Below are 27,694 nucleotides of genomic sequence, written 5' to 3'. Positions count from 1 at the left end.
TATATTTTCATTTCCCTTGGGTAAATACCTAGGAGTTTCTGGGTTGTATGGTAAATGTATGATTAACTTTAGAAGGAACTCCCAAAACAGTTTCCTGAAGTACTTGTACTATCTGGCAATGGATAAGAGTTCTGTTTGCTCCATATCTTTGACAAAAATTGGTATTGTATTTTTTTAATCATCCTAGTAAGCATATATCTCATTATAGTTTAATTTGCATTTCTGTGATAACTAATAGTATTAAACTTTTTTCTCATGTGCTTACTGGTCATTCATATATTTTCTTTTATGAATTGTCTTTTGAATTAATTTGCCATTTTTATTAGGTTGTCTTCTCATTATTGAGTTATAAGAGTTCTTTTCCTTTTTTTATTAGTTGAAGTATAGTTATTTACAATGTTATGTTAGTTTCAGGTGTACAGCAAAGTGATTCAGTTATACATATATATATATGTATATAGGATTTGTGTGTATATATATATATATATATATATATATATATATATATCAATCAGTTCTTTTTCAGATTCTTTTCCATTGTAGGTTATTACAAGATATTGAATTTAGTTCCCTGTACTATACAGTAGGTCCCTGTTGTTTATTTATTTCATATATAGTAGTGTGTATCTGTTAATCCCAAACTCCTAATTTATCCCTCCGCCCCACTCACCCTGCTTCCCTTTTGGTAACCATAAATTTGTTTTCTATGTCTGTGAGTCTATTTTTTGTTGTGTAAATAAGTTCATTTCTCTCATTTTTTAAGATTCCACATATAAGTGATATCGTATGATATTTGTCTTTCTCTGTCTCACTTCACTTAATATGATAATCTCTAGAAGTATCCGTGTTGCTGCCAGTGGCATTATTACATTCTTTTTTATGGCTGAGTAATATTCCATTATATATATCACATCTTCTTTATCCATTCTTCTGTCGATGGACACTTAGGTTGCTTCTGTGTCTTGGCTATTGTAAATAGTCGTGCTATGAGCATTCGAGTGCATGTATCTTTTCAAATTCAAGTTTTTGTCTTTTCTGGATATATGCCCAGAAGTGGGATTGCTGGATCATACAGTACCTGTATTTTTAGTTTTTTAAGGAACCTCCAGACTGTTCTTCACTGTGGCTGAACCAATTTTTATTTCCACCAACAGTGCAGGAGGGTTCCTTTTCTCCACACCCTCTCCATCATTTACTATTTGTAGACTTTTTTTTTTTTTTTTGAATATTCATTTATTTTTAATGACTTATTAGAACAAATACCTATAGATATCATTATATATATGATATATAAATTAATTATACAATATATCATGTATTAATTATTAAAACATACTCTGGTAAATATTATATATTCAATATGAAACAGGAGGAAAGGGGGCAGGGCACAACCTTTAAAAGAATTACATAGCCCGAGGACACAACATAAACTGATTAGAACAAAATAGGTCCAAGATGGCGGACGAGTCTACTTCCACTAGACCTTGAGCCTCAGTATACACTCATTGTAACACATCAGCAAGCTAAGCGACACACCCACAGGTGCCACGACAGTTCCAAGGATGACCATAAAGGTCAAAAAGTGGGTGGTGGCTCAATTCCTAGAAATCCCCACCCCTTCCCCAAAATAGCTGGAATACTCCTCCCACTCATCAGCGTATGAAATTACTCACCCCTATAAAACTAACAACCCCATACCCTGGTGCTGCCCTCGCCTTCTTTTTTTTTTTTTTTTTTTTTTTTTTTATAGGTATACCTGGATTTAATTCTCACTTCTACCGCTTGGTAGCTGGATAGCCTTAGGCAAGTTTCATACCTCCCTGAAATTCACTTAATTCAGTCTGTAAAATGGCATAATAACTTATTATAGCATCCTTTTAGGAATTTTAAATCAGTTCTTGAAATAAAAGTACACAATATATAGACAAGTATGGATTCCTCAATAGATGTTTGACCTTTCATTTCTCCAGTATCCCACCCGCATCAAATAAAGAAAAATACTTTTTAAAATTTACGAATATTTCATTGTTGTAAAGTTAAAGCCATAAAAATAATCAAATGGCCTACTATCATACCGTTAGAAGAAAAAAAAAAAAAGGTGTTCATGAGAGTTCCATATTAGAATACAAGTTTTCCTTAGGCACCTGTTTATGTATGCTATTCTGCTCTTTACAATAAATAATTAAATTTAAAAGACTTAATTCCTCACTTTTAAGACCTTATTAGTTTACAAATTACATATTGACCTATGCTAAATTTTATACCGACCCATGCTAATGAATTCAGTACAGAAAACAAAAAACACTGCACTCAAGCAAACTACATATATATATATATATATATATATATAACTTATATGAGAATTGCTACTCCAGCTTTCTTTTGGTTTCCATTTGCATGAAATACCTTTTTCCATCCCCTTACTTTCAGTCTGTATGTGTCTCTAGGTCTGAAGTGGGTCTCTTGTAGACAGCAAATATATGGGTCTTGTTTTTGTATCCATTCAGCCAATCTGTGTCTTTTGGTGGGAGCATTTAGTCCATTTACATTTAAGGTAATTATCGATATGTGTGTTCCCATTCCCATTTTCTTAATTGTTTGGGGTTTGTTATTGTAGGTCTTTTCCTTCTTTTGTGTTTCTTGCCTAGAGAAGTTCCTTTAGCAGTTGTTGTAGAGCTGGTTTGGTGGTGCTGAACTCTCTCAGCTTTTGCTTGTCTGTAAAGGTTTTAATTTCTCCATCAAATCTGAATGAGATCCTTGCTGGGTAGAGTAATCTTGGTTGCAGGTTTTTCTCCTTCAACACTTTCAATATGTCCTGCCACTCCCTTCTGGCTTGCAGAGTTTCTGCTGAAAGATCAGCTGTTAACCTTATGGGGATTCCCTTGTGTGTTATTTGTTGTTTTTCCCTTGCTGCTTTTAATATGTTTTCTTTGTATTTAATTTTTGACATTTTGATTAATATGTGTCTTGGTGTATTTCTCCTTGGATTTATCCTGTATGGGACTCTCTGTGCTTCCTGGACTTGATTAACTATTTCCTTTCCCATATTAGGGAAGTTTTCAACTATAATCTCTTCAAATATTTTCTCAGTCCCTTTCCTTTTCTCTTCTTCTTCTGGAACCCCTATAATTCGAATGTTGGTGCGTTTAATGTTGTCCCAGAGGTCTCTGAGACTGTCCTCAGTTCTTTTCATTCTTTTTTCTTTATTCTGCTCTGCAGTAGTTATTTCCACTATTTTATCTTCCAGGTCACTTATCCGTTCTTCTGCCTCAGTTATTCTGCTATTGATCCCATCTAGAGTACTTTTAATTTCATTTATTGTGTTGTTCATCGTTGCCTGTTTCATCTTTAGTTCTTCTAGGTCCTTGTTAACTGATTCTTGCATTTTGTCCATTCTATTGTCCATTCTATCTCCAAGATTTCGGATCAACCTTACTATCATTATTCTGAATTCTTTTTCCGGTAGACTGCCTATTTCCTCTTCATTTGTTAGGTCTGGTGGGTTTTTATCTTGCTCCTTCATCTGCTGTGTGTTTTTCTGTCTTTTCATTTTGCTTATCTTACTGTGTTTGTGGTCTCCTTTTTTGCAGGCTGAAGGTTCGTAGTTCCTGTTGTTTTTTGTGTCTGTCCCCAGTGGCTAAGGTTGGTTCAGTGGGTTGTGTCGGCTTCCTGGTGGAGGGTACTAGTGCCTGTGTTCTGGTGGATGAGGCTGGATCTTGTCTTTCTGGTGGGCAGGTCCACGTCTGGTGGTGTGTTTTGGGGTGTCTGTAGACTTATTATGATTTTGGGCAGCCTCTCTGCTAATGGGTGGGGTTGTGTTCCTGTCTTGCTAGTTGTTTGGCATAGGATGTCCAGCACTGTAGCTTGCTGGTCGTTGAGTGAAGCTGGGTGCTGGCGTTGAGATGGAGATCTCTCGGAGATTTTTGCTGTTTGATATTATGTGCAGCTGGGAGGCCTCTTGTGGACCAGTGTCCTGAAGTTGGCTCTCCCACCTCAGAGGCACAGCACTGACTCCTGGCTGCAGCACCAAGAGCCTTTCATCCACAGGGCTCCTTAATTTGGGATGATTCGTTGACTATTCAGGTATTCCACAGATGCAGGGTATATCAAGTTGATTGTGGAGCTTTAATCCGCTGCTTCTGAGGCTGCTGGGAGAGATTTCCCTTTCTCTTCTTTGTTCTCACAGCTCCCAGGGGCTCAGCTTTGGATTTGGCCCCGCCTGTGCGTGTAGGTCGCCGGAGGGCGTCTGTTCTTTGCTCAGACAGGACGGGGTTAAAGGAGCCGCTGATTCGGAGGCTCTGGCCCACCCAGGCCGGGGGGCAGGGAGGGTCACGGAGCGCGGGGCGGGCCTGCAGCGGCAGAGGCCGGCGCGACGCCGCAGCCTGAGGCGCGCCGCGCGATCTCCCGGGCGAGCTGTCCCTGGATCCCGGGACCCTGGCAGTGGCGGGCTGCACAGGCTCCCCGGAAGGGCGTGCGGCCAGTGACCCGCGTTCGCACACAGGCCTCCCGGTGGCGGCAGCAGCGGCCTTAGCGTCTCATGTCTGTCTCTGGGCTCCGCACTTTTAGCCGCGGCTCGCGCCCGTCCCTGGAGCTCTCTCAAGCAGCGTTCTTAATCCCCTCTCCTCGTGCACCAGGAAACAAAGAGGGACGCAAAAGTCTCTTGCCTCCTCGGCAGGTCCAGACCCTTCCCCGGACTCTCTCCCGGCTAGCCGCGGCGCACCAACGCCCTGCAGGCTGTGCTCACGCCGCCAACCTCAGTCCTCTCCCGGCGCTCCGACAAAAGCCGGAGCCTCAGCTCCCAGTCCCGCCCGCCCCGGCGGGCGAGCAGAAAAGCCTCTCGGCTGGTGAGCTCCGGCCGGCCCGATCCTCTGCGCTGGAATCTGTCCGCTTTGCCCTCCGCACCCCTGTTGCTGTGCTCTCCTCCGCGGCTCCCAAGCTCCCCCACTCCGCCTCCCGAAGTCTCCACCCGCGAAGGGGCTTCCTAGTGTGTGGACACTTTTCCTCCTTCACAGCTCTCTCCCGCTGGTGCAGGACCCGTCCCTATCCTTTTGTCTCTGTTTAGTTTTTTCTTTTGCCCTAACCAGGTACGTGGGGGGTTCCTTGCCTTTTGGGAGGTCTGAGGTCTTCTGCCAGCGTTCAGTAGGTGCTCCGTAGGAGTTGTTCCACGCGTAGATGTATTTCTGGTGTATCTGTGGGGAGGAAGGTGATCTCCGCGTCTTACTCTTCCGCCATCTTCCCGGAACTCCTATTTGTAGACTTTTTGATGATGGCCATTCTGACTGGTGTGAGGTGATACCTCATTGTAGTTTTGATTTGCATTTCTCTAATAAATAGTGATATTGAGCATCTTTTCACATGCCTGTTGGCCAGTTGTATGTCTTCTTTGGAGAAATGTCTGTTTAGGTCTTCTGCCCATTTTTTGATGGAGTTGTTTGTTTTTTTAATATTGAGCTGTTTGAGCTGTTCATATATTTTGAAATTAATCCCTTGTTGGTCGCATTGTTTGCAAATATTTTCTCCCTTTTTGTCGGTTGTCTTTTCGTTTTGTTTGTGGTTTCCTTTGCTGTGCAAAAGCTTTTAAGTTTGCTTAGGTCCCTTTTGTTTAGTTTTGGTTTTATTTCAATTACTCTAGGAGTCAGATCCAAAAAACTATTGCTGCAATTTATGTCAAAGAGTGTTCTGCCTATGTTTTCCTTCAGGAGCTTTGTAATATCTGGTCTCACATTTAGGTTTTTAATCCATTTTGAGTTTATTTTTGTATATGGTATTAGGGAATGTTCTAATTTCATTCTTTTATATGTTGCTGTCCAATTTTCCCAGCACCACTTATTGAAGAGACTGTCTTTTCTCCATTGTTATATTCTTGCCTCCTTTGTCATAGATTAATTGACCATAAGTGTGTGGGTTATTTCTGGGCTATCTATCCTGCTCCACTGATCTATGTGTCTGTTTTTGTGCCAGTACCATATGGTTTGATGCCTGTAATGTTATAGTGTATTCTGAAGCCAGGGAACATGATTCCTCTAGCTCTATTCTTTTTTTCTCAAGACTGTTTGAGAAATAGTCTTGGCTATTCGGGATCTTTTGTGTTTCCATACAAATTCTAAAATTTTTTGTTCTAATTCTGTGAAAAATGCCATTGGTAATTTGATAGGGATTGCATTGAATCTGTAGATTGCCTTGGGTAATATGACCGTTTTAACAATATTGATTCTTCCAATCCAAGAACACAGATCTTTCCATCTGTTTATGAAGTTATAAGGATTCTTTATATGTTCTGGATACTAGCCCTTTATCAGATTTATGTATTGCAAATACCTTCCCCCAGTCTGCCTTTCCTTTCCATCTTTTTTACAGTGTCTTTTGAAGACCAGAGTCTTTTATTTTGTTGGTGTATACTTTATCAGTTTTCTTCCTTATATGATTCATGACTTTTGTATCCTATTCAAAAGGTTACACAGATTTTCTTCTGTGTTTTTTCCCTAGGAATTTTATAATTGTAGCTTGTACGTTTGGGTTTGTGATCTCCCTACTAGTCTGTAAGTTCCTTGAAGGTAAAGGTCATGCCTTATTTATGTCGACATTTTCCATAGTGGTTAGTAGCCTAATAACTATTTGTTGAAGAAATAAATAAATTTGACTTTATGGTAGAAAATGATGATTGTAAGGTAAGGACACATAGCTAGGCCCTAAGCTGCTGTATCTGTTTCTTCTTGGCTGATATGATCTGTGGGCTTGAATTACTTATGTGCTTTTGACTTATTTCATCAATCTCTTCTAGTTGGGGAAAAAAATATCTCCAATCAGAAAATGCATTAATGAACTTGGAATAATATTATATTCAATTTATTTAGATATTTCAAAGTACCCGTATTATATGAAAGAAAAATTTCATTTTATATTCCCATGTTGTTGGTACGAGTTCTTCTTTGTATGAATTCAGAAATTTTTGTGTCTTTTAAGAAAAATCAGTATTTTAAAAATTCACCTGTAAGCTATGTGCATGAATTATAGAAACCACTGAAAAACTTCTGTGTATTTTACTTTACCAAAATAAATTTACTTCCTTTTCTACAAAATAAAAGGAAACTTCATCTTTGCTCCTCTAGAAGAAATTGCTAATAAAGAAACTCAGCCATGGTTTTTGCTTCTTTCTCACAGTAGAAATTGTGAGAAAGAATTTGTAACAAATAAGCTTAGTAACATACATTAGTTGGTATTCATATTATTTTTGTTTCTCCTGATGTCAATCCCAACTTGATCTCTCATGATATACCCCCACACTGAAAAAAATAAAACCTGTGTTTTGCCACTTGAAACAGGTTCATAGGACAGTAAACTGCTGTGCCACATAAATGTCTGCAATTTGGAGAATGTGCAAAACCTTAGCCATCCATATTTCACATTTAAGAGGCTGATTTAGTATATGAATTATGATTGAGATTGGGAGATAAAGACAAAAACCTAAAGTTTTTGTTTCTGGAACATCATTTAGTGACCTTCCTTAGTTTCTTCAACTGGGTAATTCTGTGCTTTCCTCCTGATTCTACTTCAGGACAGTAGAGTATGAGATTCAGTGAAAACATTTCAACTCTAGTCAGACAGTACTTCAGAGAGTGCTGTACAAGGAAATACCTCAAAAATTTTTGTGCATGCCCCCTTGTAGCCAAAATATGTGTTTGATTTGATAATGTATTTCATATATAGCTGTTGAGGATTGGGTGTGACTTGGGAGTTTGAAAATAACTGCTCAGATCCAAATCCAGAGTCTCTCTACATTTTGTGTCAATCATACCATGATCTATATCATTAAGAATATTTGTTTTTAGTATCTATTACAGCACTAGCTGTTTCTTTGTAGCATTGAGAGATGTATTTATAAGTGAAGCCAAATCAGAAGATGGAGGCAGTATCCATTTCATCATGTATCTGTTTTGGATATTCTTTCTCAGGGAGCTACGACCATTGGAGAATAGTTCATTCATCCTCATCTTGATGATGAATAAAATGACTTATAGTTTGCTCGCTTTGAGTAAAGAACCTAGAAAAGCCTGATTCTGAGAGTTATGCACTCATATAGATGGAAAGTTAACAAAAGTTGCAAGTATGGTTTACTGAATAATTCTGCCGTTGTGCATTAATGACTCTGAAAGTCATATCAGAAGCGGGGAAAAGAGGTCTGGTATGGCAGAGCAATAGATGTGGGAAAAACAGGATATGTGTGACTGGGCACTGGAACAAATTCAGAAGATGTACCCAATAACTCTCTCCTCCGTTGATCCCTTTCCTCATGTTCCATTGTCTGAATGCACATTTTTTTCCCAGTTGATTGTCTTCTGCATTTATTGAGATTTCAACAGTTGACTTCAGTGCTGGACAGCAGAACTTACTACAGTCACAGGAATGCTCTGATCCGCACTGACCAGTATGGTAGCCACTAGCTGTATGTGGCTATTTAGCATTTGAAATGCAGCTAGTGTGACTGAGGAACTGAATTTTTATTAACTTTATTTAAATTTAATTAGTGTAACTATAAGTAGCCACCATGTTGAACAATGCAAACTTACCATGTGCTGTTTGGCAGTTTCTTTTGCCCTTAGCATAGTAATGATGCTGGGAAAATGTAGGTATTCAGTATGTATTAATATTTTTTGAATTAAATTGAATATACAGTCAGAAGGGAAAGGTCAGAAGCTTGAAGAACTCAGTGGTGGCTTGGTAGGTGTTGTGAGCTCTGTTGCCAATGCCTTCCCTTTAAATTTTAGTATAATTTTGTTATTTTATGGTTTCAGTGTGTCCCATTAGCTTGCCCATCCTGACTCTTTTTTGATGTCTAAATATTGCATAGACACAAAATTAAACATCTTAAATAGATGTATGGGTAAAACAAAGAATAATGATACAATCAACACCTGAGTCCCCCAAAATGCTTCAATTCTTTAGTCTCCTGCATATTCTTTTCTAATCACGTCCTCTTCCCTCCCCATGAAAACTAGCTACTAATCTCAATTTTGTGTTTATCATTCCTTTCCTTTATGGTTTTATCACTTATGTTCATATTTATAAATAATACACAGTTTAGTTTAAAAGTTTTTATATTTTGTATAAAAAGAATCATATGTATATATTCTGTGACTTAGTTTACTCACTTAACATTATACTCCTAAGTTAGATCCATGCTGTGTAATGTTTTCACTACTGTAGGGTATTCCCTTTGTATGAATATGCCAAAAATTATCTATTTTACTACTGGTGGATGTTTTTTCCTCATGTTTTGCTAGTGCATACAGTGCAACTGTGAAACAGATTTAATTCGTCTTTCACTTGGTACACATGTGAAAGACTTACTGCAGGGTCCAAAAGAACATTTCTCTATTCTGTTTGTGTCTGTCTTCATCCTCTTCTCCTCTTCCCTCCTTCCTCTGCCTCCACCCCCTCCCTCTCCCACTCCCCCACCTTCTAGAATTCAGGGAAGATGAATGCAAAGAAATAGAGACTTTTCTGCATTATTCCTATAAGCTAAATGCTCCTTTGAAGGGAGCTTGCCTCTGTTTCTAGTCTGCCATGATCCCTTTGTGCTTTTATGTTTATAGACCAAGCTCTGATTTGGAATCTGTCAGGAATATTAGAAATGTTGTATATCATTCTTAGTCCATAGCTTTTATGCAAATCGTACCCTTTTTGTGAAATAACACCTTTTGTATCGTTGGTACCTTTTACTTTCAATCATAATTGGTAATTAGAAGGTCTAGATCGGTGGTTGGAATGTCTCAAGAGCTTTTTTAAAAATACAGATGCATCAGATTTCAGCTCAGGTCCCCAGAAAAGCAGATTTAATTGGTTTTTCTGGGCATCAAGATTAGGGTTTTGTTTGCTTGTTTTGTTTGTTTTTTTAACTTTTTATTTTATATTTGAGCATAGCGAATTAACAATGTTGTGACAGTTTCAGATGCACAGCAAAGCGACTCAGTCATACATGTACATGTATCCATTCTCCCCCAGACTCCCCTCCCATCCAGGCTGCCACATAACATTGAGCAGAGGTCCCTGTACTATACAGTAGGTTCTCGTTGATTATCCTTTTTAAATATAGCACTGTGTACATGTCAATCCCAACCTCCCTAACTATGCCTTCCCTTCACCCTCCCCAACCCCCGTAACCATAAGTTCATTCTCTAAGTCTGTCTCTTTCTGTTTTGTAAATATGTTCATTTGTATCATTTCTTTTTAGATTCCGCATATAAGCGATATCATACGATATTTCTCTTTCTCTGTCTAACTTACTTCACTCAGTATGACAGTCTCTAGGTCCATGGTCGATCAGTGTTGCTGCAAATGGCATTATTTCATTCTTTGTTATTGCTGAATTATATTCCATTGTATATATGTACCACACCTTCTTTATCCATTCCTCTGTCAGTGGACATTTAGGTTGCTTCCATGTCTTGGCTATTGTAAACAGTGCTGCAGTGAACATTAGGGTGCATGTATTCTTTCAGACAATGTCTTTCTCCAGGTATATGCTAAGGAGTGGGATTGCCGGGTCATATGGTAGCTCTATTTTTAGTTTTTTAAGGAATCTCCATACTGTTCTCCATAGTGGCTGTACCAATTTACATTCCATTCCCACCAACAGTGTAGGAGTGTTCCCTTATCTCTGCACCCTCTCCAGCGTTTATTGTTGGTGAATTTTTTGATGATAGCCATTTTGACTGGTGTGAGGTGATAGCTCATTGTAGTTTTGATTTGTATTTCTCTAATCATTAGTGATGTCGAACATCTTTTCATGTGCCTCTTGGCCATCCATATGTCTTCCTTGGAAAAATGTCTGTTCAGGTCTTCTGCCCATTTTTTGATTGGGTTATTTGTTTTGATGATATTAAGCCTCATGAGCCGTTTGTAAATTTTGGAGACTAATCCCTCGTTGGTCACATCATTTGCAAATATTTTCTCCCATTCTGTGGGTTGTCTTTTTGTTTTGTTTATGGTTTCCTTTGCTGTACAAAAGCTTTTGAGTTTAATTAGGTCCCATTTGTTTATTTTTATTTCCATTACTCTAGGAGACAGATCGGAAAAGATATTGCTGCGATTTATGTCAGAGAGTGTTCTGCCTATGTTTTCCTCTAGAAGTTTTATAGTGTTGTGTCTCACATTTAGGTCTTTAATCCATTTTGAGCTTATTTTTGTGTATGGTGTTAAAGAGTGATCTAATTTCATTTTTTTACATGTAGCTGTCCAGTTTTTCAGCACCATTGTCAAAGAGACTGTCTTTCCACTATCGTGTAGTCTTGCCTCCTTTCTCTTAAATTAATTGACTGTAAGTGCATGGGTTTATTTCTGGGCTTTCTATCCTGTTCCATTGACCTAGCGTTCTATTTTTGTGCAGTACCATACTGTTTTGATGACTGTAGCTTTGTAGTATAGTCTCAAGTCAGGGAGTATGATTCCTCCAGATCCATTTTTCTTTCTCAAGATTGCTTTGGCTATTCGGGGTCTTTGTTTCTCCATACAAATTTTAAGATTTTTTGTTCTTGTTCTGTGAAAAACTGGCTTTGGTAATTTGATAGGGATTGCATTGAATCAAGATTGTTTTCTGAAGTATTGATACCATAGATTATTCTATGCAGCCAAGATTGAGAACCACCCTAGGTCACTTGTTCTCCAAGTGTTGTCCTTGGACCAGGAGCGTCAGCATCACCTGGCAACTTGTAGCAATATAAACTCTCAGGCCTACCCTAAGACCTACTGAAGCAGAAATTCTGAGAGTGGGATCCAGCAAGCTGTGTTTTATCAAGCCCTAGGTGATTCTAATCATGCTAAAGTTTTAGAACCACTGCTCTAGGTCATCTAACTATTTCTAACAAAGCCTCCTTTAACTCAAGTTTAACCTTTTAGGATCCACAGTGTTCTGTGTTATCATTTTTTGTAACCTAAAATGGAGTGAAAAAGTATCCTGATTGACCATCAAAGCTTATAAATGACTGTCCCCTTTCCACTAAGGAGGGGCTGTAGATAAAGCATAAGACAGAAAAAAGCAGCTGTAAGTGGTAGGAAGTGACACTTGCAGACATAACAAGTGGAAGAAGGAAGGTGTATCAGGAACAGCCACCAAGAATGAAATGACCTTGTATAGAGAGGCAAAAACCAATCAGATAACAGTGACATTAAGGTACAAAACTTCTCTTTGGAGCATATGGTAGTGTTTTGTGGGTTTATGGGACCGTTGATCAACTGTGCTGTACTTTGTTAGTTTTGAAGAGTGCACACATGCAGCAAACAGAAAGTGGGCCATGGAGTCAAATTGTGTTGGTTAAAACCAGCTTTGCTATGCTGCTCTGTACTAGTTACTTAACTTGTCTAAGCTTCAGTTTCTTCCACTGTGAATGAAGTGAAATCACCTGCCTTATAGAGTAGATAGCACCACTTGCTATCTCCTTACAGAATAGCAAGAATGAAATAAAACGTGTAAAGTGACTAATGGACAATTAGTTTCAATAAACTTTTTAAAAATTCTATTTTGATAAAATTCAGTACACATAACATGAAATTTACTTTTAGTGACATTGTATAACCAACACCACTATACAGTTCCAGAACATTTTTGTCACCCCAAAAGGAAACCCCATACCCGTGATGCAGTCATTTGCCATTCCCTCCTCTCCCTAGCCCTTGGCAGCCGCTTTTCTGCTTTCTGTCTCTATGGATTTGCCTAGTCTGGATATTTCATAGAAAAGAAATCATACCGTACGTGGCCTTTTGTTTTTTGTTTTTTTTTGTTTGTGGCTGCATTGGGTCTTCGTTGCTGCGCGTGGGTTTTCTCAGGTTGTGTCCAGCGGGGGCTACTCTTTGTTGCAGTGCGTGGGCTTCTCATTGCGGTGGCTTCAGTTGTTGTGGAGCATGGGCTTTAGGCGCACGGGTTTCAGTGGTTGCAGCACACGGGCTCAGTAGTTGTGGCTCGTGGGCTCTAGAGCACAGGCTCATTAGTTGTGGTGCACGGGCTTAGTTGCTGCGCGGCATGTGGGATCTTCCCAGACCAGGGCTCGAACCCATGTCCCCTGCACTGGCAGGCAGATTCTTAACCACTGCGCCACCAGGGAAGTCCTGGCCTTTTGTATTTGTCTTTTTTCATTTAGCATCATGTTTTCAAGGTTCATTTATATTGTAGGATATATTAGTACTTTGGTCCTCTTAATGGCTGAATAATATTCCATTGTATGGATATACCACATCTCTTTTATCCATTAATCCATTGGTGAACATTTGGATTGTTTCTACTTTTTGGCTACTATGAAAAATGCTGCTTTGAACATCTACATACAGGGAGTTTTTTGAACACTTGTTTTCATTTCTTTGGTGTTTGTACTCAGGAGTGGAAATGCTGGGTCATATGATAATTCTATTTTTAACTTTTTAAGGTATCACCAGACTTTTTCACAGCAATTGCAGGATTTTACATTCCCACCAGCATGTGCAAGGAGTTTCTCCACATCCTCACCAACACATGTTATTGTCCATTTAAAAAATTATAGCCATCAAAAATTTTTTTAAGTATATTGATTAGTGATCTTAACTTTTTTTTAAGGTAGTAGTTCTTAATCAGGAGTTCACATAATAATTACTTGTAGAACTTTTAAATATACTCATGACCAGAACCCTCCCTATATTTTCTGAGTGGAAGTCTCCAGAGGTAAAGCTCAGAATTAATACTCCTCCTTAAGAATCATTGCCTAATGTAGTGGTTCTCAAAGTTTGATCTGGGGCCCTCTGAGACCCTTTCAGAGGAGTCCTTTGAGATGAAAACTATTTTCATAATAATAGTAAGCCACTATTTTGTGTCTTTCTCATTTTTATTCTCTCTTGAGTATACAGTGAAGTTTTCCAAAGTCTTCATAACATGTGATAGCAGAACAGATTGAATGCATAAGCAGTTATGAGAACCCAGCTGTCTTCTATTAAGCCAGATATGAAGGAGATTTACAAAAATGTAAAACAGTGCCACTCCTCTTATGAATTTTTATTAAAAAGATGTTTTTATGACATAGGATGGGTTTATCATTGTTTTTAAATGAGTTAATAAATTTTTTAAAATTTTATCAGTTTTAATGATAGATATTGGTAGACATAACCTACATAAACAAAATCTCTTGCACTGACTGAAAGTATAAAGAGATCTTGAGACCAACCAAATCAGAACTGTAGACCTTTGGAAAGAAAGGAGATGCACACACAAAAAAACAAAAACAAAACTCTTACCCATTTGTTGAACACTTACCATATAGTTAATATTACATTAAACTTTTTACATATTGTTTCATCTTTATAATAACCTCATGACAAATATATACTTAACTTCATTTTCACATGGGAAAATTAAGTCTCAAAGAAGTTAACTTGGCTAGTTCATAAGTGGAGGGCCCAGAATTTCAATTTAGGTATTTAGAGTACAGGCTTAACTTAATCACTGTGATGACCTTTAAAAAGTATGGGTCATCAGTACAGGACTTGAGCCCAGGAAATTGTTGATAGTTCAGTGCCATAATGACTCATCTACTGCTACAGTATCAGGCCTCAGAAAACCTTTGAAATCTTTGTAGACTTAAAATAACATGTAAATACCATGTGGTGCATGTACCTAAATTAAAGTTCTCACATGGTCTCTTTCATGGTCCTCAGTACAAGGACTGCTAAATATGAGAAATACAAGAGGGATAATCTAGGCAAGGCATGAATAGATGCAGTTGACAAAATGTATACCTTTTTTAAAAGGTGATTTTAGTATCTTGTTAAAAATGTGAGGACAAATACACAGAAAGAACAATTAGCAAACTTTGACCCTTGAGAAAAGTGTTATTTTCTGGGACTTCCCTGGTGGCACAGTGGTTAAGAATCTGCCTGCCAGTGCAGGGGACACAGGTTTGATTCCTAGTCCGGGAAGATCCCACCTGCCGTGGAGCAACTAAGCCCGTGCACCACGACTACTGAGCCTGTGCTCTACAGCCCTCGAGCCACAGCTACTGAGCCCAAGTGCCACAACTACTGAAGCCCACAGGCCTAGAGCCCGTGCTCTGCAACGAGAGAAGCCCGTGCACCGCAGCAAAAAGTAGCTCCCACTCGCCACAACTAGAGAAAGGCCACACGCAGCAATGAAGACCCAACACAGCCTAAATAAATAAATTTATTATTTTTTTAATGTTATTTTCTAAATTCAGTCAGTCCTCTGAAGAGTCCATCATTACAGGAATGATGAAGTAGCAATACTTGTTTTAACATGTTGGTATCCACTCGCAGAAGCCAAAGAGGCAGGTGCTTCTCTGTTTACGTTGAATAAGACTAAGGGAAATTTTTTTCATGTGGTAATACTTTAGTTTCTCAAAAAGTAAAATCTTTGCTTACTAGAGATGTTCATCTGATCTAGTCCTTTTCAAAGATATACTTGTTGCCTACAGAGCAAAAATAATATATGGGCAGTCTTTTCAAAAAACTGATTCTTTTATCGCCTAGTGCCTTCTGTGAAAAATTATTTCAAGGAATAGCAGAATTTTTTGCTTAGTAATTGATACTCTGTTTACCACCTTCCTCTTACTCCTCTATCCTCACCCCCATCCCAGTGCTGTTTCAAAGGTTCAAAGTTTGGGGATCAGCACATTTTACAGAAAATCAGTTAGTTATTTGACAAATTTTAATTGTCTAGTGTGTGTCATGCACTGGGTTAAGAACTGAGGATACTATAAGGAACCAAAAAATAGATAAGGTCACTCATGAAATTTACAGTCTAGTGAAAGAGATGGACATTAAACAAATAATTACATCTGTATATGTCATTTATTTTAATTTTAAGAGGCTCTATGAACAGTAGTACATGGTGTTATTAAAGACCCTAATGGGAGGATTGACCTGGAAGGTTGGAAGAAGACTGAGGCCAGTGTGGGGGTCAGGGGAGGCATGAGTTCTGTTTGTGACAAGTGAAAGGACTAAATAGGCGGATGTATGCTTCTGGAGCTTAGAGAAGAAGTCTGGGCAGGAGATACAAATTTGTGAATTGTGTGCCAATAGGTAATTAATTGAAACTTAATTGACGGAAGTGAGATCATTTAAGGAGAATGTATACAGTGAGAAAAGAGATTCTAGGAGTACGGTTCAAAGAGTGCTAGTGTTTAATGAATAGCTAGTGTATGTAGAAGGAGACAGAGGTGGAGATCAGATAAATAGGAAAACTAGGAGAATACAGTGTTAAATATTCCAAGAGGAGAGAGTATTTCAAGGAGTATTAAATAAAATTCAGACTCTCTTTACCATGGCTCACAAGGAAGACCCTACATGTTCTGATCCCTTCCAAACTCTTTGACCTCATCTCTTACCATTCGTCTTGCTGCTGGCCTGCTTCTGTTCTTCAAACTTGTCAGGCTCTTTCCTACCTTAGGACCTGTGTGCTTCATATTCCCTTTGCTAAATGTCCTTCCCCCAGTTCATATGCTCATCAGAGAAGAGTAGCCAACCCTCCAGTCCCTTTAGCAGGATTGTTGTCAGACTCTGTCGAACTTTGAATCTCATTATACAATTAAGATTAAATTTGCTTGGACCTCAAATTCAGTTCTAAATCAGATACTTAGGACATGTTAAAGAAAATTAATTTTGCAGAAATGTTTAGCAGTTGTGGTAAAGAAGAAATTTTTAGATTTTACAGTGCATCCTCGCTAAGACATCTTGTTAATAGTTGATGAATGGTGAGAGCTACATCTCTTTATAAACCCATTCACCAAGTGTACTATTGCAAGATAGAGGAAAGGGGGTAAGCTGAAAAGGAGGTGTCTGGTGTCCACTCTGTTAGGCATGTAGAAGCAATGAGTGACAAATATGTCACAGTATTGATAATCCAGTAGATACAAAGCAGTAATAATATAGATGATTGTTTTCTGGATGATGGGAATACCACTTGACAAAGACTGTTTTAAAAGTCCGTTTAAAGTTGTCTGTGAGTTCACTTCAGTTCAATGAATGTTTCCTGAATGACAGTAGGGAAGTGATAGGAGGTTGGGAGTGGGCAGCCTTAGGGAAAGTTGCTGATCCCCCATATGCTGAACGATAAGTTCTTCCCCAGCTAAAAAGGCAGTAATTCCTCTTTTCTTTCAAAATATAAAGATTAGCTCTTAAATTTCAGGGCCAGAAGGAATAAATGGCAAAGCAATCAGTGACTACTTTATAATAATCCACTTGCCAATGTAGGGCTTCATAAAACTCCACACAAGGGAGAAAGTGACCTTTGCAGAACCATTTTTTGGTAACTTTACTTTTTATTTTTAAAAAGCCATTTTTGTAGTTATCTTAGCTGATGTGTATTGAATGTACTTTTGTTATCTTAAACGTCAACTCCAAGCTCATGGACTTTCCATATATAGCTTCCCTTTCTCCATAATTGGCACAAGAATGATTCTTAGTACTGAGTGTTTTCTTTCTCTGCTGGTCTCTTCTCACAGCAGTACTGGCCTTTCACCTGGTTTTGTATCTTATTTTAGTAATGGCCTTGTTCTCAGATCTTATTTTAACTATGGCTTGGGCCAAGCCTTGCTGCAAATTGCTTTCATGTGTGTGGAAGACGGAGGAAAAAGAAGAAATCAGCATAAATTAAAATAATCGTGATTTCACATGGACCTAGAAACAAAATTATGTAAAAGATACTAAAGAATAATGCCAAACTGCCTGCACCTCCCACTCATGTAAGAATTTGAAGACCAGAAAGGCTAAATGTCTTGCTAAAGTTTACAAAATATTGATTAAAATTTATCTTCTCATTATTTGCATGAAAGCAGCATATCCTAGGGAGCTATAATTTTAATACATAAAACAAATAAGCTATTCACAAGGAAGAGAAATATACCAAACTACTCACCCTAGTTATCTTTGAGAAGGCGGGGAGTGCATATTACAAATTTTTCTCTCTTATTTACTGGGTTTGTCCATGTTCAGTTATGAGCATCATTATTTTAATATCATAATGAAGGCTGTGATCATTAGAGTCAGAGCTAGAGTTGAATCTGGCCTCTACCACTTGTTAGGCTATGACTATAACTTTTGAAAAAGCTTCTTCACCTCTCTGAACTTCAATTTCTTAGACTGAAAAATAGAAGTAACAATGTATCCTTTATTGAGTTATAATAAAGGAGTTAACTGTAAGGTTCTCACATCTAATGCCTGGCCCACAAGGAGCACTTGCTAATGGTAGCCACTATCACTACTACTACTTTCACTACTGTATTATAGAACACTGGACGCTGACCTGGGGTGATCTTTATTGAATGATTTAAACATTTATCTGCTTAACAACTTGATGCTAAATTAGGGAATTTGTCAACATACCTTCCAGCTTATTTTATCTTTTTGTTAATTCAGAGAAAGCACCATGGCCATTGATTTTTACTTTACCCTATTAGAATAATACTTAACTTTGGGATACCACAATTAGAATCTAATCCTTTCTAAAATAAAAATCCTTGATCCTCTCCTATATTTTATACAAGAGAGTTTACCCTGTATTGCTAGAGAAAATCATTAACCATTGTTAAATAAAAAATCCCTATTGTTAAATATCTTGGAGCTCCCTCCCTATCCATGTGAGAAGTAGGTGCCCTTGTGACTTGAATCGGTAGTTCTTTTTAGATACCGTTGTTTTCTCTGTTTCTAGTACCTTAATACATATATAATGTGTCTCTTTTGAACAGCAATCCCATTGGCCTCCTTGTATTTCAGGATGATAACTGCCCATTTCTTAGAAGTCTTCCTCAGAGCCTCCAAAGTAAATTCCACCAATGCCATGGAGTTTCTATTCATGCCCTGGAAAATTTCAATAGAATATTCTTTGTTATTAGTGAACATCTGTATGTACAATTTCATGTGATGCAGTGCCAGAAAAGAATGTCGTTTTATTTATTTAAATATACTATTGCCAACCTACCTAGAGCTCGCATAGTCATAGATTAGAAGCTCGAGGTCCTGTGATTTTTGAATTTATTGTTTGGGGCAGACCTAAATTGTTTGACCCATTTTAGCTATTGAGTAACAGCCACAGTAAAATATATCTGAGTATTTTTCTGTACATTATTTGTAATGTTACTGTTTATAAGGATGTTATGCTTTTCCAGTTTACAACTGAAGAAGCCTGTCATCCTCATTATTATTCATTCAACTTGAGCACCTGTTTTATCTTAGGCACTGAAGTTGCAAAGATGAATAAAACATTTTTCCTACTGTAGAATATTTCATAGTTTGAGGGAGAAAGATACAAAATGCACAATTATATTTCTAAGTGATACAGTCTGTATAATAAATGTATAAACAAAGTGTTACAGTCATAGAAAGGAGGGAACAATAAATTTGGGGGTGTATGGTAAGGTTACAAAGAGAAAGTGACATTTAAGTCAAGTCTTGAAGGATGGATGGGAATTTGCCATTTGGAGAGAGAGGAACAAAGGACGGGCACTACAGAGAGGGGACAGCCAATGAAAAAGCCTAAAGGCATATGGGGCATGTAAGGAGAGTATCCTCAGTGTGCTGGAGAAAAGGCTTTGTGAAGGAAGGTCCAGTCAAAGTTAGGAGTTTGAATTTTAACCTTTGAGTAGGGGAGAACCATTGAAGATTTTTAAATTAGGGCTGATCTAATCAGATTTGAGTTTGAAAACGTATAGTAGTTTGGGACTGGAGGAAGAAAGGCAGGTGACAGACACAAGAGTTGACACAAGACAAAGTTGTGGAAATAAAGAAGAGTCTCTAGATCTGCAAGAGTTTCCCTAGGTATAAACAATATAATTCTGTGATCAATATGATAGGGAAGTGTGTGGGCGGTGAGGGAGGGATGGGGATCTGGTTTGGGTGACGAGGTGGGTTAGCTAAGATTAACAGAGCTGGGGAAAATGTACTGTTCATTATTTTGTTTTTGCTTGTTTCGGGGAGCAAGGCAAGGGTTTTCGTTTTGGACAAGGTAAGGTCAGTGTTTTTAGGAACATTCTAGTAAGCAAGTCTGGATCTGAATCTTGGGAGAGAGGTTACATAGTAATATTTTGAATTCTTACGGTTTGTTTTTCCATTAAAAACTAAGATTCTTGGAGGGTCACTGATCATGGTCTCAGAAAGGTGGCTGTAGAACCAAAACATAAATTCCTAAGCTTCTTACCAACTAGGCCTCAACTGAAATGGCCTTTGAAAGAAAAAATAAATCTCATGATTTCCACTATAATTGTTTTACTGTTTAATTTCCCACAGTATCTTTACTTAAAAAAAACACAACACAACAAAAAAATACTGGTATGTATATCTACAATCCGTTTTCTGTACTGTTTTCTGATCTTGATATTATTTGACTGATGATAAATGAAGAGTGTTGAGGATAACAGCTAAGGAGCCCCAAACCTCTTGTTTTGTTCTAGCAAAACCTTAAAATTCAAAGATTACTTGGTCCTCGGGACTTCCCTGGTGGCGCAGTGGTTAAGAATCCGCCTGCTGGGCTTCCCTGGTGGCACAGTGGTTGAGAGTCCGCCTGCCCAAACAGGGGACACGGGTTCGTGCCCCGGTCCGGGAAGATCCCACATGCCGCGGAGCGGCTGGGCCTGTTGCCCATGGCTGCTGAGCCTGCGCGTCCGGAGCCTGTGCTCCGCAACGGGAGAGGCCACAACAGTGAGAGGCCCGCGTACCGGAAAAAAAAAAAAGAATCCGCCTGCTGATGCAGGGGACATGGGTTCGATCCCTGGTCCGGGAAGATCCCACATGCTGCAGAGCAGCTAAGCCTGTGCGCAACAACTACTGAGCCCAAATGTCACAACTGCTGAAGCCCGCAGGCCTAGAGCCCATGCTCAGCAACGAGAGAAGCCACTGCAATGAGAAGCCCACACACCGCAATGAAGAGTAGCCCCAGCTCACTGCAACTAGAGAAAACCTGCGCACAACAACGAAGACCCAACACAGCCAAAAATAAATAAATTAAATAAGTAAATTTTTTTTAAAAAGGGGGCTTCCCTGGTGGCACAGTGGTTGAGAGTCCACCTGCCAGTGCAGGGGATACAGGTTCGTGCTCCAGTCCAGGAGGATCCCACATGCCGCGGAGCGGCTGGGCCCGTGAGCCATGGCTGCTGAGCCTGTGCGTCCGGAGCCTGTGCTCTGCAACGGAAGAGGCCACAACAGTGAGAGGCCCGCGTACCGCAAAAAAAAAAAAAAAAAAGAAAGAATGAAGGTGTCACGTTCACTTCTCTGCAGAAATTTAAAAATAAGAATTTTTTTCCCCGTTTATGTTGTTGAACTATAGCCCTTCTTGAAAACCAGAGAGTAAAGCAGACAGTTCTTCAGAATCCACCCCACCCCCCAAATGTCAGGGCTTACTGAGCATTGATTAAAACTCCTAGGTGGGCGTAAAGGACTTGAGTAGGCCTAACAAGGCAAATCACCATACATATCTGATAATTTTTTTTCATATATTTAGAAAATGATTGGCTTGCCTTATCCACATGAAATTCTGGTTTTAACTGTTACTATCTAGATTCTCTGTGTGGCTTCTTGGGCTGTGGTATTTTTCCTTTACTTTGTTCTCAATTGCTGTGAAATGTAGTTGCCTGCTGTTTAAGGCAGCTGCAGTAGAGTGCATCCAGAAGTGGTTATAATTCTATATTTAGTAAGCCATAGGGTTTGTAAAGCATTTGCAAATTCCTTTGGAATAAAATGGTTTCTATAAATGTAACATTTTTAATGAAACTATTATAATCACCCATTAAAGAAATGTGGCAGCTAATACGTGTGGATTTGTGGACAAGACAGAGGCGCAGAACTTTTTTTTTTTCTTAAGAGCTTACTGAATATTTTAAATACTTAAAATTAATCATGTGAATCCTATTTTTACACTGTTAATCTTGAATTGCAGAGCTTTTACTCAAGTGTTTACCTTTGGTCCAACATTCCGAGCAGAGAATTCTCAGAGCCGGAGACACCTGGCAGAGTTTTATATGGTAGAAGCAGAGATTTCTTTTCTTGAGAGCCTTCAAGATCTCATGCAGGTAGGTACTCAAGTTTTAAAATAATTTCTAAATGTCAGGCATCTGTGACATTAAAATGCTTCTGTATACATTTTTACCTCTGACGTCTGTGCCTTACAGGTGTTCATAGAATGAAGAAGATGGAGAACTAATTAATAAACATCTACTGAATACTGTTAGTGTAATAGTTTTTAAAGTACAGGAGTCAAACAGATTTAAGTTCATGTCCAAGCTCTGCCATTAACTTTGTTATGATGTTACCTAACCTTAGTGATCTTTAGCTTCCTCAGCTATAAAATGAGAATAATAGTAGCTATTTCATTAGGTTATTGTGAGAAGTAAATGAAAGATTATGTATGTATAATGTAAAGCATCCAGTATGGGATCTGGCACAAAGCAGGCTTAGTAAATAGTAGCTCTTGATAATTGCTAGGCAAATAAACAAAACGTCTTTATAGTTAGAGAAACATGTCTATAGCTATAGTATTAGAAAGCATCCACAGGAGCTGTCAGAGCTCTGGGACAGGGATGAAGCTGGAGATATAGTCAAGAGTCAGCTCATGAAAGAAAGACTGTATTTAAATGCCCTGCTGAGGAGTTTGAACTTAATCCAAAAGATAAAGGAGAAAGTTCTCAGCTGGGAAAGGCCATGGTCAGAGTTATATTTTAGAAGTATCTCTCTAGCAGCATTATGAAAAATGATTTAGAGGGAGATAAAAATAGGGGTGGGAGCCTTTTCAGGAGGCTGTGGCCATAAATCCATATAGAGCACACAAGTCTGGCGATGGATGGACCAGGATTTGATTATTAGCTCAATCACTTACTGGCTATGTGACCTAAGACATGGGACTTAATTTCTCTGAACCTCAGTTTTCTTATCTATAAAATGGGAATAATAATTCCTATTTCATATATTAATTCATAGGATTAGAGAGATTATATATATAAGGTGCTTAGCATAGTTCATGACACTTAGTAAGTACCCAGAATGTGTTAACTGTTGTTACGAATTCTCTATCCACTACCATTTTGGTTAAGATCTTAGTTTGGAATTCTAATTACAGGATGTTTATTTTAGCAGTTTTCATCAACTCTTACTTCTTTCATTCTACTCTTATTCACCCAGTAAATGACCCAATTCCACTTAAAACAGAAATACCATGTATACTCCCAAGTAGAATGGAGTCACAATTTTATTATCCTGTCTTAGGTTGGATTTCCTAGAAAATAAACCCTAAAGCAGAGATTTGTGTGCAGGTATTACTGGGGAATGCTCTCAAGAGAAATACCTGTGAGGAAAGGAAGAAAGCAGCATTGGGCAGAGGGACAAGTTAAACTGTGCTGCATTTACAAACAGATGCCTTAGCCAATTCCCTGAGAAACTTTGGAGCTAGAATGGTCTTTCATAGTTGTCCCATAGGAGGGCAAGTGCCTCCTCCTGTGAGCCAGTCATTGGATGCGGGCTAGATGGGAAGGGGTTTGTAACCTTGGGTAAGGCAGTCCTCCTGGCCTGGGCAGTTCCTGAAGAGGGACCCAACTATGTACCATCAGCAGTTACTGTTCCTAGCGGATAAAGATCTTGGTCCTAAAGGGATGTTGTGGCCACACACCACAGTGTCCACTTGCATATACCCCTTTAACATCTCCCACCGATTTCTCTAGACCAGTGTCCCGAAGGGGATATTTTTGGTGTCCCTACTAGGGAGTGGGTGGGGGAGTAGGGAAGACGGGTTGCTACTGGCATCTAGTGGGTAAAGGCTAGGGATGTTGTTCAGTATCCTGCAATGCACAGCCCCCTCCCCGCCAGCGAAGAATTATCTGGCCAAAAATGTCAATAGGAACACTGTTGAGTTAATCCCTTTCTAGATTTAGGGATTCAGAATCTGAGCTTCACCAAGTCAGTAAAATTCCTTAATCAGCTTTCAATTTGAGCTCACCACCCAATTCTTTTTTTTTTTTTTTCCACCCAATTCTTTATTATTCTTTCACTCAGGCAATGAGAGTATTGTAAAGAATGGAACCACACGTTTTACCTCCTATTTCTGCCTTGTCCCTGTCTCCGCTGCCCAATATAATACCAGAGGGAAAGATTATAAAGATAATACATTGTTAGAATTTATTAAACATTATAATCTTTGCTCTATAATTATGTATTCTGTAACTGAGTAATTCTTATTTATTTGGTCGTCCACTGAGTGGTACTCAGGGCATACACTATTGAATAGTTTAATTAATTGGAATATAAACTTTTTCCTAAAGACAGAAGAAAAAGGTATATTCTTTCCAAAAATAAACTCCTGTTTCTCTCAGTTTTCTCCCTTTGATAAATTGAATTCTGTGGAAATTATTATCTTGATGAAGAGCAGTCTCTTAAATACAAAATCAGAATATTATAACAGGATATTTTCCTCTTATGACGTATAAGCAATTAAATATTATTATTTTAATACTATTGAGAAATATATTTTTTAAAACATGAGGGTTATGTTAACCCTTCAGTTAAGTTTCTGTTTTATTATAAATATATTTATAGAGTGTAGTCTGAAAGTCAAGGTTAGAAAAGCCAGTGATATCCTTCTTCAAATGGAAATGTTCTGCCCTTGAAAGACACTGCTTTAACAGCCCCAGCTGTTGAAGTCTTCATCTTACCGATTGTGTATTGTGTCCCTCAACAATGCAAGCATACTATCCGATCTACCTGTTCTTTTTTCCTCTCAATATACATTGGCTTTTTGCAGTGATTGAGGGATATAACGCTTCATAAATCATTCAGTTACTTAGTGATTTCTTTATCTCACTGCTAGATTGAAGGTGGTTATAGCCTCAAGGCAAAACATCTTTAGCCTCCTTTTGCTCTTCTTTCATCAAGTTATTCCTTACTTCTCTACAAAATATATGTATAATATAAAAATGCAAAGTATATATAAAAAGAAATGAAAAATATTTTATATATGTACATAAATCTATCTGGTTGTCACTTGATAATTAAGTTCTTTCCTATATCTGACCATGTTAAATTACTCAGACGTTTATGCCCCACTGTGTTTCCAGTGTTGATAGGGTGTCCAGTGATTCAGAGAGGAAAGGAAGATACCTGCCTGTGTGGCAGCCTGGTCTTAATTCATGTATGTGTCTTTATGAGGACATATCTGAAAATCACAATATGATTTCATTGACATCAAAACAAAAATTTTAGTTTGGATTAAAAATATTTTAGAAATATTTTTCATTCCAGTCACTTTTTTCTTCTGAGAACAAGTTTTTCCCATGAGACTTTTATGGACACCCCTGGTAGAACGAATTCTTATACGCTGATTTGTGTCGTTACTTTATACTTTAGCAAAGCAAAAATGTATGTATTTAGATGTAGATAGATCTCATTGCTTCTCTAATCTTAAAGTTTACTTTCATTTACCAATGACTGAATGAAGCACTTTTCAAAACGTTCCACTCTTCACAACTGATGTTTGTTGCATGCTTCTCTGAGCTGGGCACTAAGCTAAGTCTTATACATGGATTATCTCATATAATTCTCACAACAATTCTGTAAGCTAGGTACTGTTAACTGTCCTGACTCTACAAGTGAATATACTGAAATTTAGAGAGGCATCAGTTTGTTTTAGCTGTTCATTTGACAGCCCACTTCAATACCAGTATTGAAACTGTTAACAGAAGGTTCAGACATGGTTCTTTCTTTTTTTTTTTTTAACCTTCTCTGAGAAGTTGTGATGCCCCCTCTAATCAATATGGAAACTGAATTAACTTGATGTAGTATATTCAGGAAGTAAGAGGCCTAATGGATTTATAGCCATTGAAACCTGGAGAGCAGTCCTTACAGGGCCCTAAACAGGTTTTTCATGAAGCTTACATGTCAGGCAATTCTGTATCATTTCTCTTAGGTTATGGAGGGCCTCTTCAAGACTACAACAATGACAGTTCTCTCAAATTGTCCTGAAGATGTTGAACTCTGTCATAAATTCATAGCTCCTGGCCAAAAGGTAATTAGCTTTGTGGATGAAGCCCTGTAAATATGTTAATTACATGTAACGAATATAATTACATTTAATAAATTTTCTTTTTTCTCTTTTCTTACCAAGGACAGATTAGAACATATGCTAAAAAACAACTTTCTAATGTAAGTAGATTTATACTTTCTCTGAACTTTATTCATAATTTATCATCGTATTTATCACACTGTATTAAATTTTTTGTTTGTATATCTGCTTATCACACTCCCTAGACTCAAGGGAAACCCGTATTTTAATTATTTTTATAGCTCTTATGTCTGGTTCATAGTTGATAATCAGTGTTTCATGAATAAATAAATGAATAAATCATAGCAAGATAATGTTCATAGTAATTATTAACTATATTCCTACAATTCAGACTAATTCTTTAGTAATCAAAATCTGGCTTGATTAAAAAACATGCTTTTAAGATAGGTACATGTAATGTCTGCCCTCTATTTTTCTCTTATTTCAGTCTTCCTTCTTTTTCTTTACCTTCACTTGCTAAAATCTGAAAATATATTCTGAATTTTTTTTTAGCCACTATTTTAAAACCTAAAGATCTGTGTTTTAAATATAGCACATACATTATTGCTTCATTTCCACTATAATCCTGTTCAAGTAGAACTTGTTATTGGACTGGTGGTTTATTCAACCAACCATATTAATCAGATAGGCTATTCTTTTCACAGTTTATTATGAAACACATACTTGATATGGAAAAAACAACAAGCAACTTCTTATATGCAGTACAAATAATTCATATAAGACTTAGTATTCAGGGTATTTACAATGTGTAGAGGAAGTAAGTTTGATAATCTGAAGAAAAGAAAATTGTCTCTGAACATAAGTTAGTATCATTTTTCCCTTGCTATCTTAAGTTTAGGAAGTTTTTCTTCTAAGAGAATAAAGAATTCAACCTGTCCTTGAGAAGGGGAATAAGAAAAACTTGGCAGACTTAGCTGAGAATATCAGGTATCAGCCTAGACCTTCAGGCTACCAGTTAAAAATGATGAGTCGTTGAGCCTGACCCAATAACAAGGCAGCAGCTGTGGGATCAGAAAAGGAGGAAATAGGAGCCCCGTGATAGAGAATCGAAGGGCAATGAAGTACAAGTGAAGGCTTTTGAAACTTTTCCTTTCACTTAAATGTATATTGAATGTTTACTATGTGCCAGGCATTGTCCTAAAATCTAAAAACTGTTTAAAAACAGTGGACAAAGCAGATAAAATTCCATGCCTTCACTGAGCTTATATTTCTGGTGGAGGTAATAATAGCCAAGAGACAAGATAAATAATTGAAACGTATAGTCTGTGAAAATGAGTAATACTTATGGGGAAAAAAACCAGAGAAGAGAAAGAAGATAAGCCAAAGGAAGAATGAGGAGGTAGAAATTTTAGATAGCACGGCAGGGAAGATCTCACTGAGATGATTTTTGAGTAAAGATCTCAAGAAAGTAAAGTAAGAGAACTAGTTATATGGGTAAGTGGGAAAAGAATATTCCAGGCAGAGGGAATAACAAGTACAAAGACCCTGAGGTTGGAGCATGCCTGACATGTTCAAGTAATAGTGAAGAGTGAGTAAGGGAAGAGGATACGAAGATAAAGTAAGAAAGGATGAGGGAGGTAGGGAAATCAGGTGGGGCCTTGTAGGGCACTGTGAAGAGTTTGGATTTTT

The 27,694-nt window shown here is 38.0% G+C and overlaps 2 protein-coding genes across 19 annotated transcripts in view; one reads left to right on the top strand and one right to left on the bottom strand.

Annotated features, from left to right (window-relative positions):
• Nucleotides 1-27,694, bottom strand: part of USP35 (ubiquitin specific peptidase 35) — an 873,752-nt gene that overhangs the window by 545,669 nt on the left and 300,389 nt on the right. The window lies entirely within an intron of this gene.
• NARS2 (asparaginyl-tRNA synthetase 2, mitochondrial) overlaps nucleotides 1-27,694 on the top strand; it is a 148,422-nt gene that overhangs the window by 83,892 nt on the left and 36,836 nt on the right. For all 18 annotated transcript variants that reach the window (XR_004476849.2, XR_004476848.2, XR_004476850.2 and 15 more), the window contains 3 exons: nucleotides 21,899-22,031; nucleotides 25,910-26,008; nucleotides 26,108-26,145. Coding sequence is in view for 5 of the 18 variants with exons in the window: in XM_049713614.1 (XP_049569571.1) it covers nucleotides 21,899-22,031; nucleotides 25,910-26,008; nucleotides 26,108-26,145 (270 nt within the window). In the remaining 13 variants the exon portion in view is untranslated. The remainder of the gene's footprint in view (nucleotides 1-21,898; nucleotides 22,032-25,909; nucleotides 26,009-26,107; nucleotides 26,146-27,694) is intronic.

The sequence above is a fragment of the Orcinus orca genome, chromosome 8 (assembly GCF_937001465.1).
Source record: "Orcinus orca chromosome 8, mOrcOrc1.1, whole genome shotgun sequence".
Taxonomy (NCBI): Eukaryota; Metazoa; Chordata; class Mammalia; order Artiodactyla; family Delphinidae; genus Orcinus; species Orcinus orca.
This window is presented reverse-complemented; position numbering and strand designations above follow the sequence as displayed.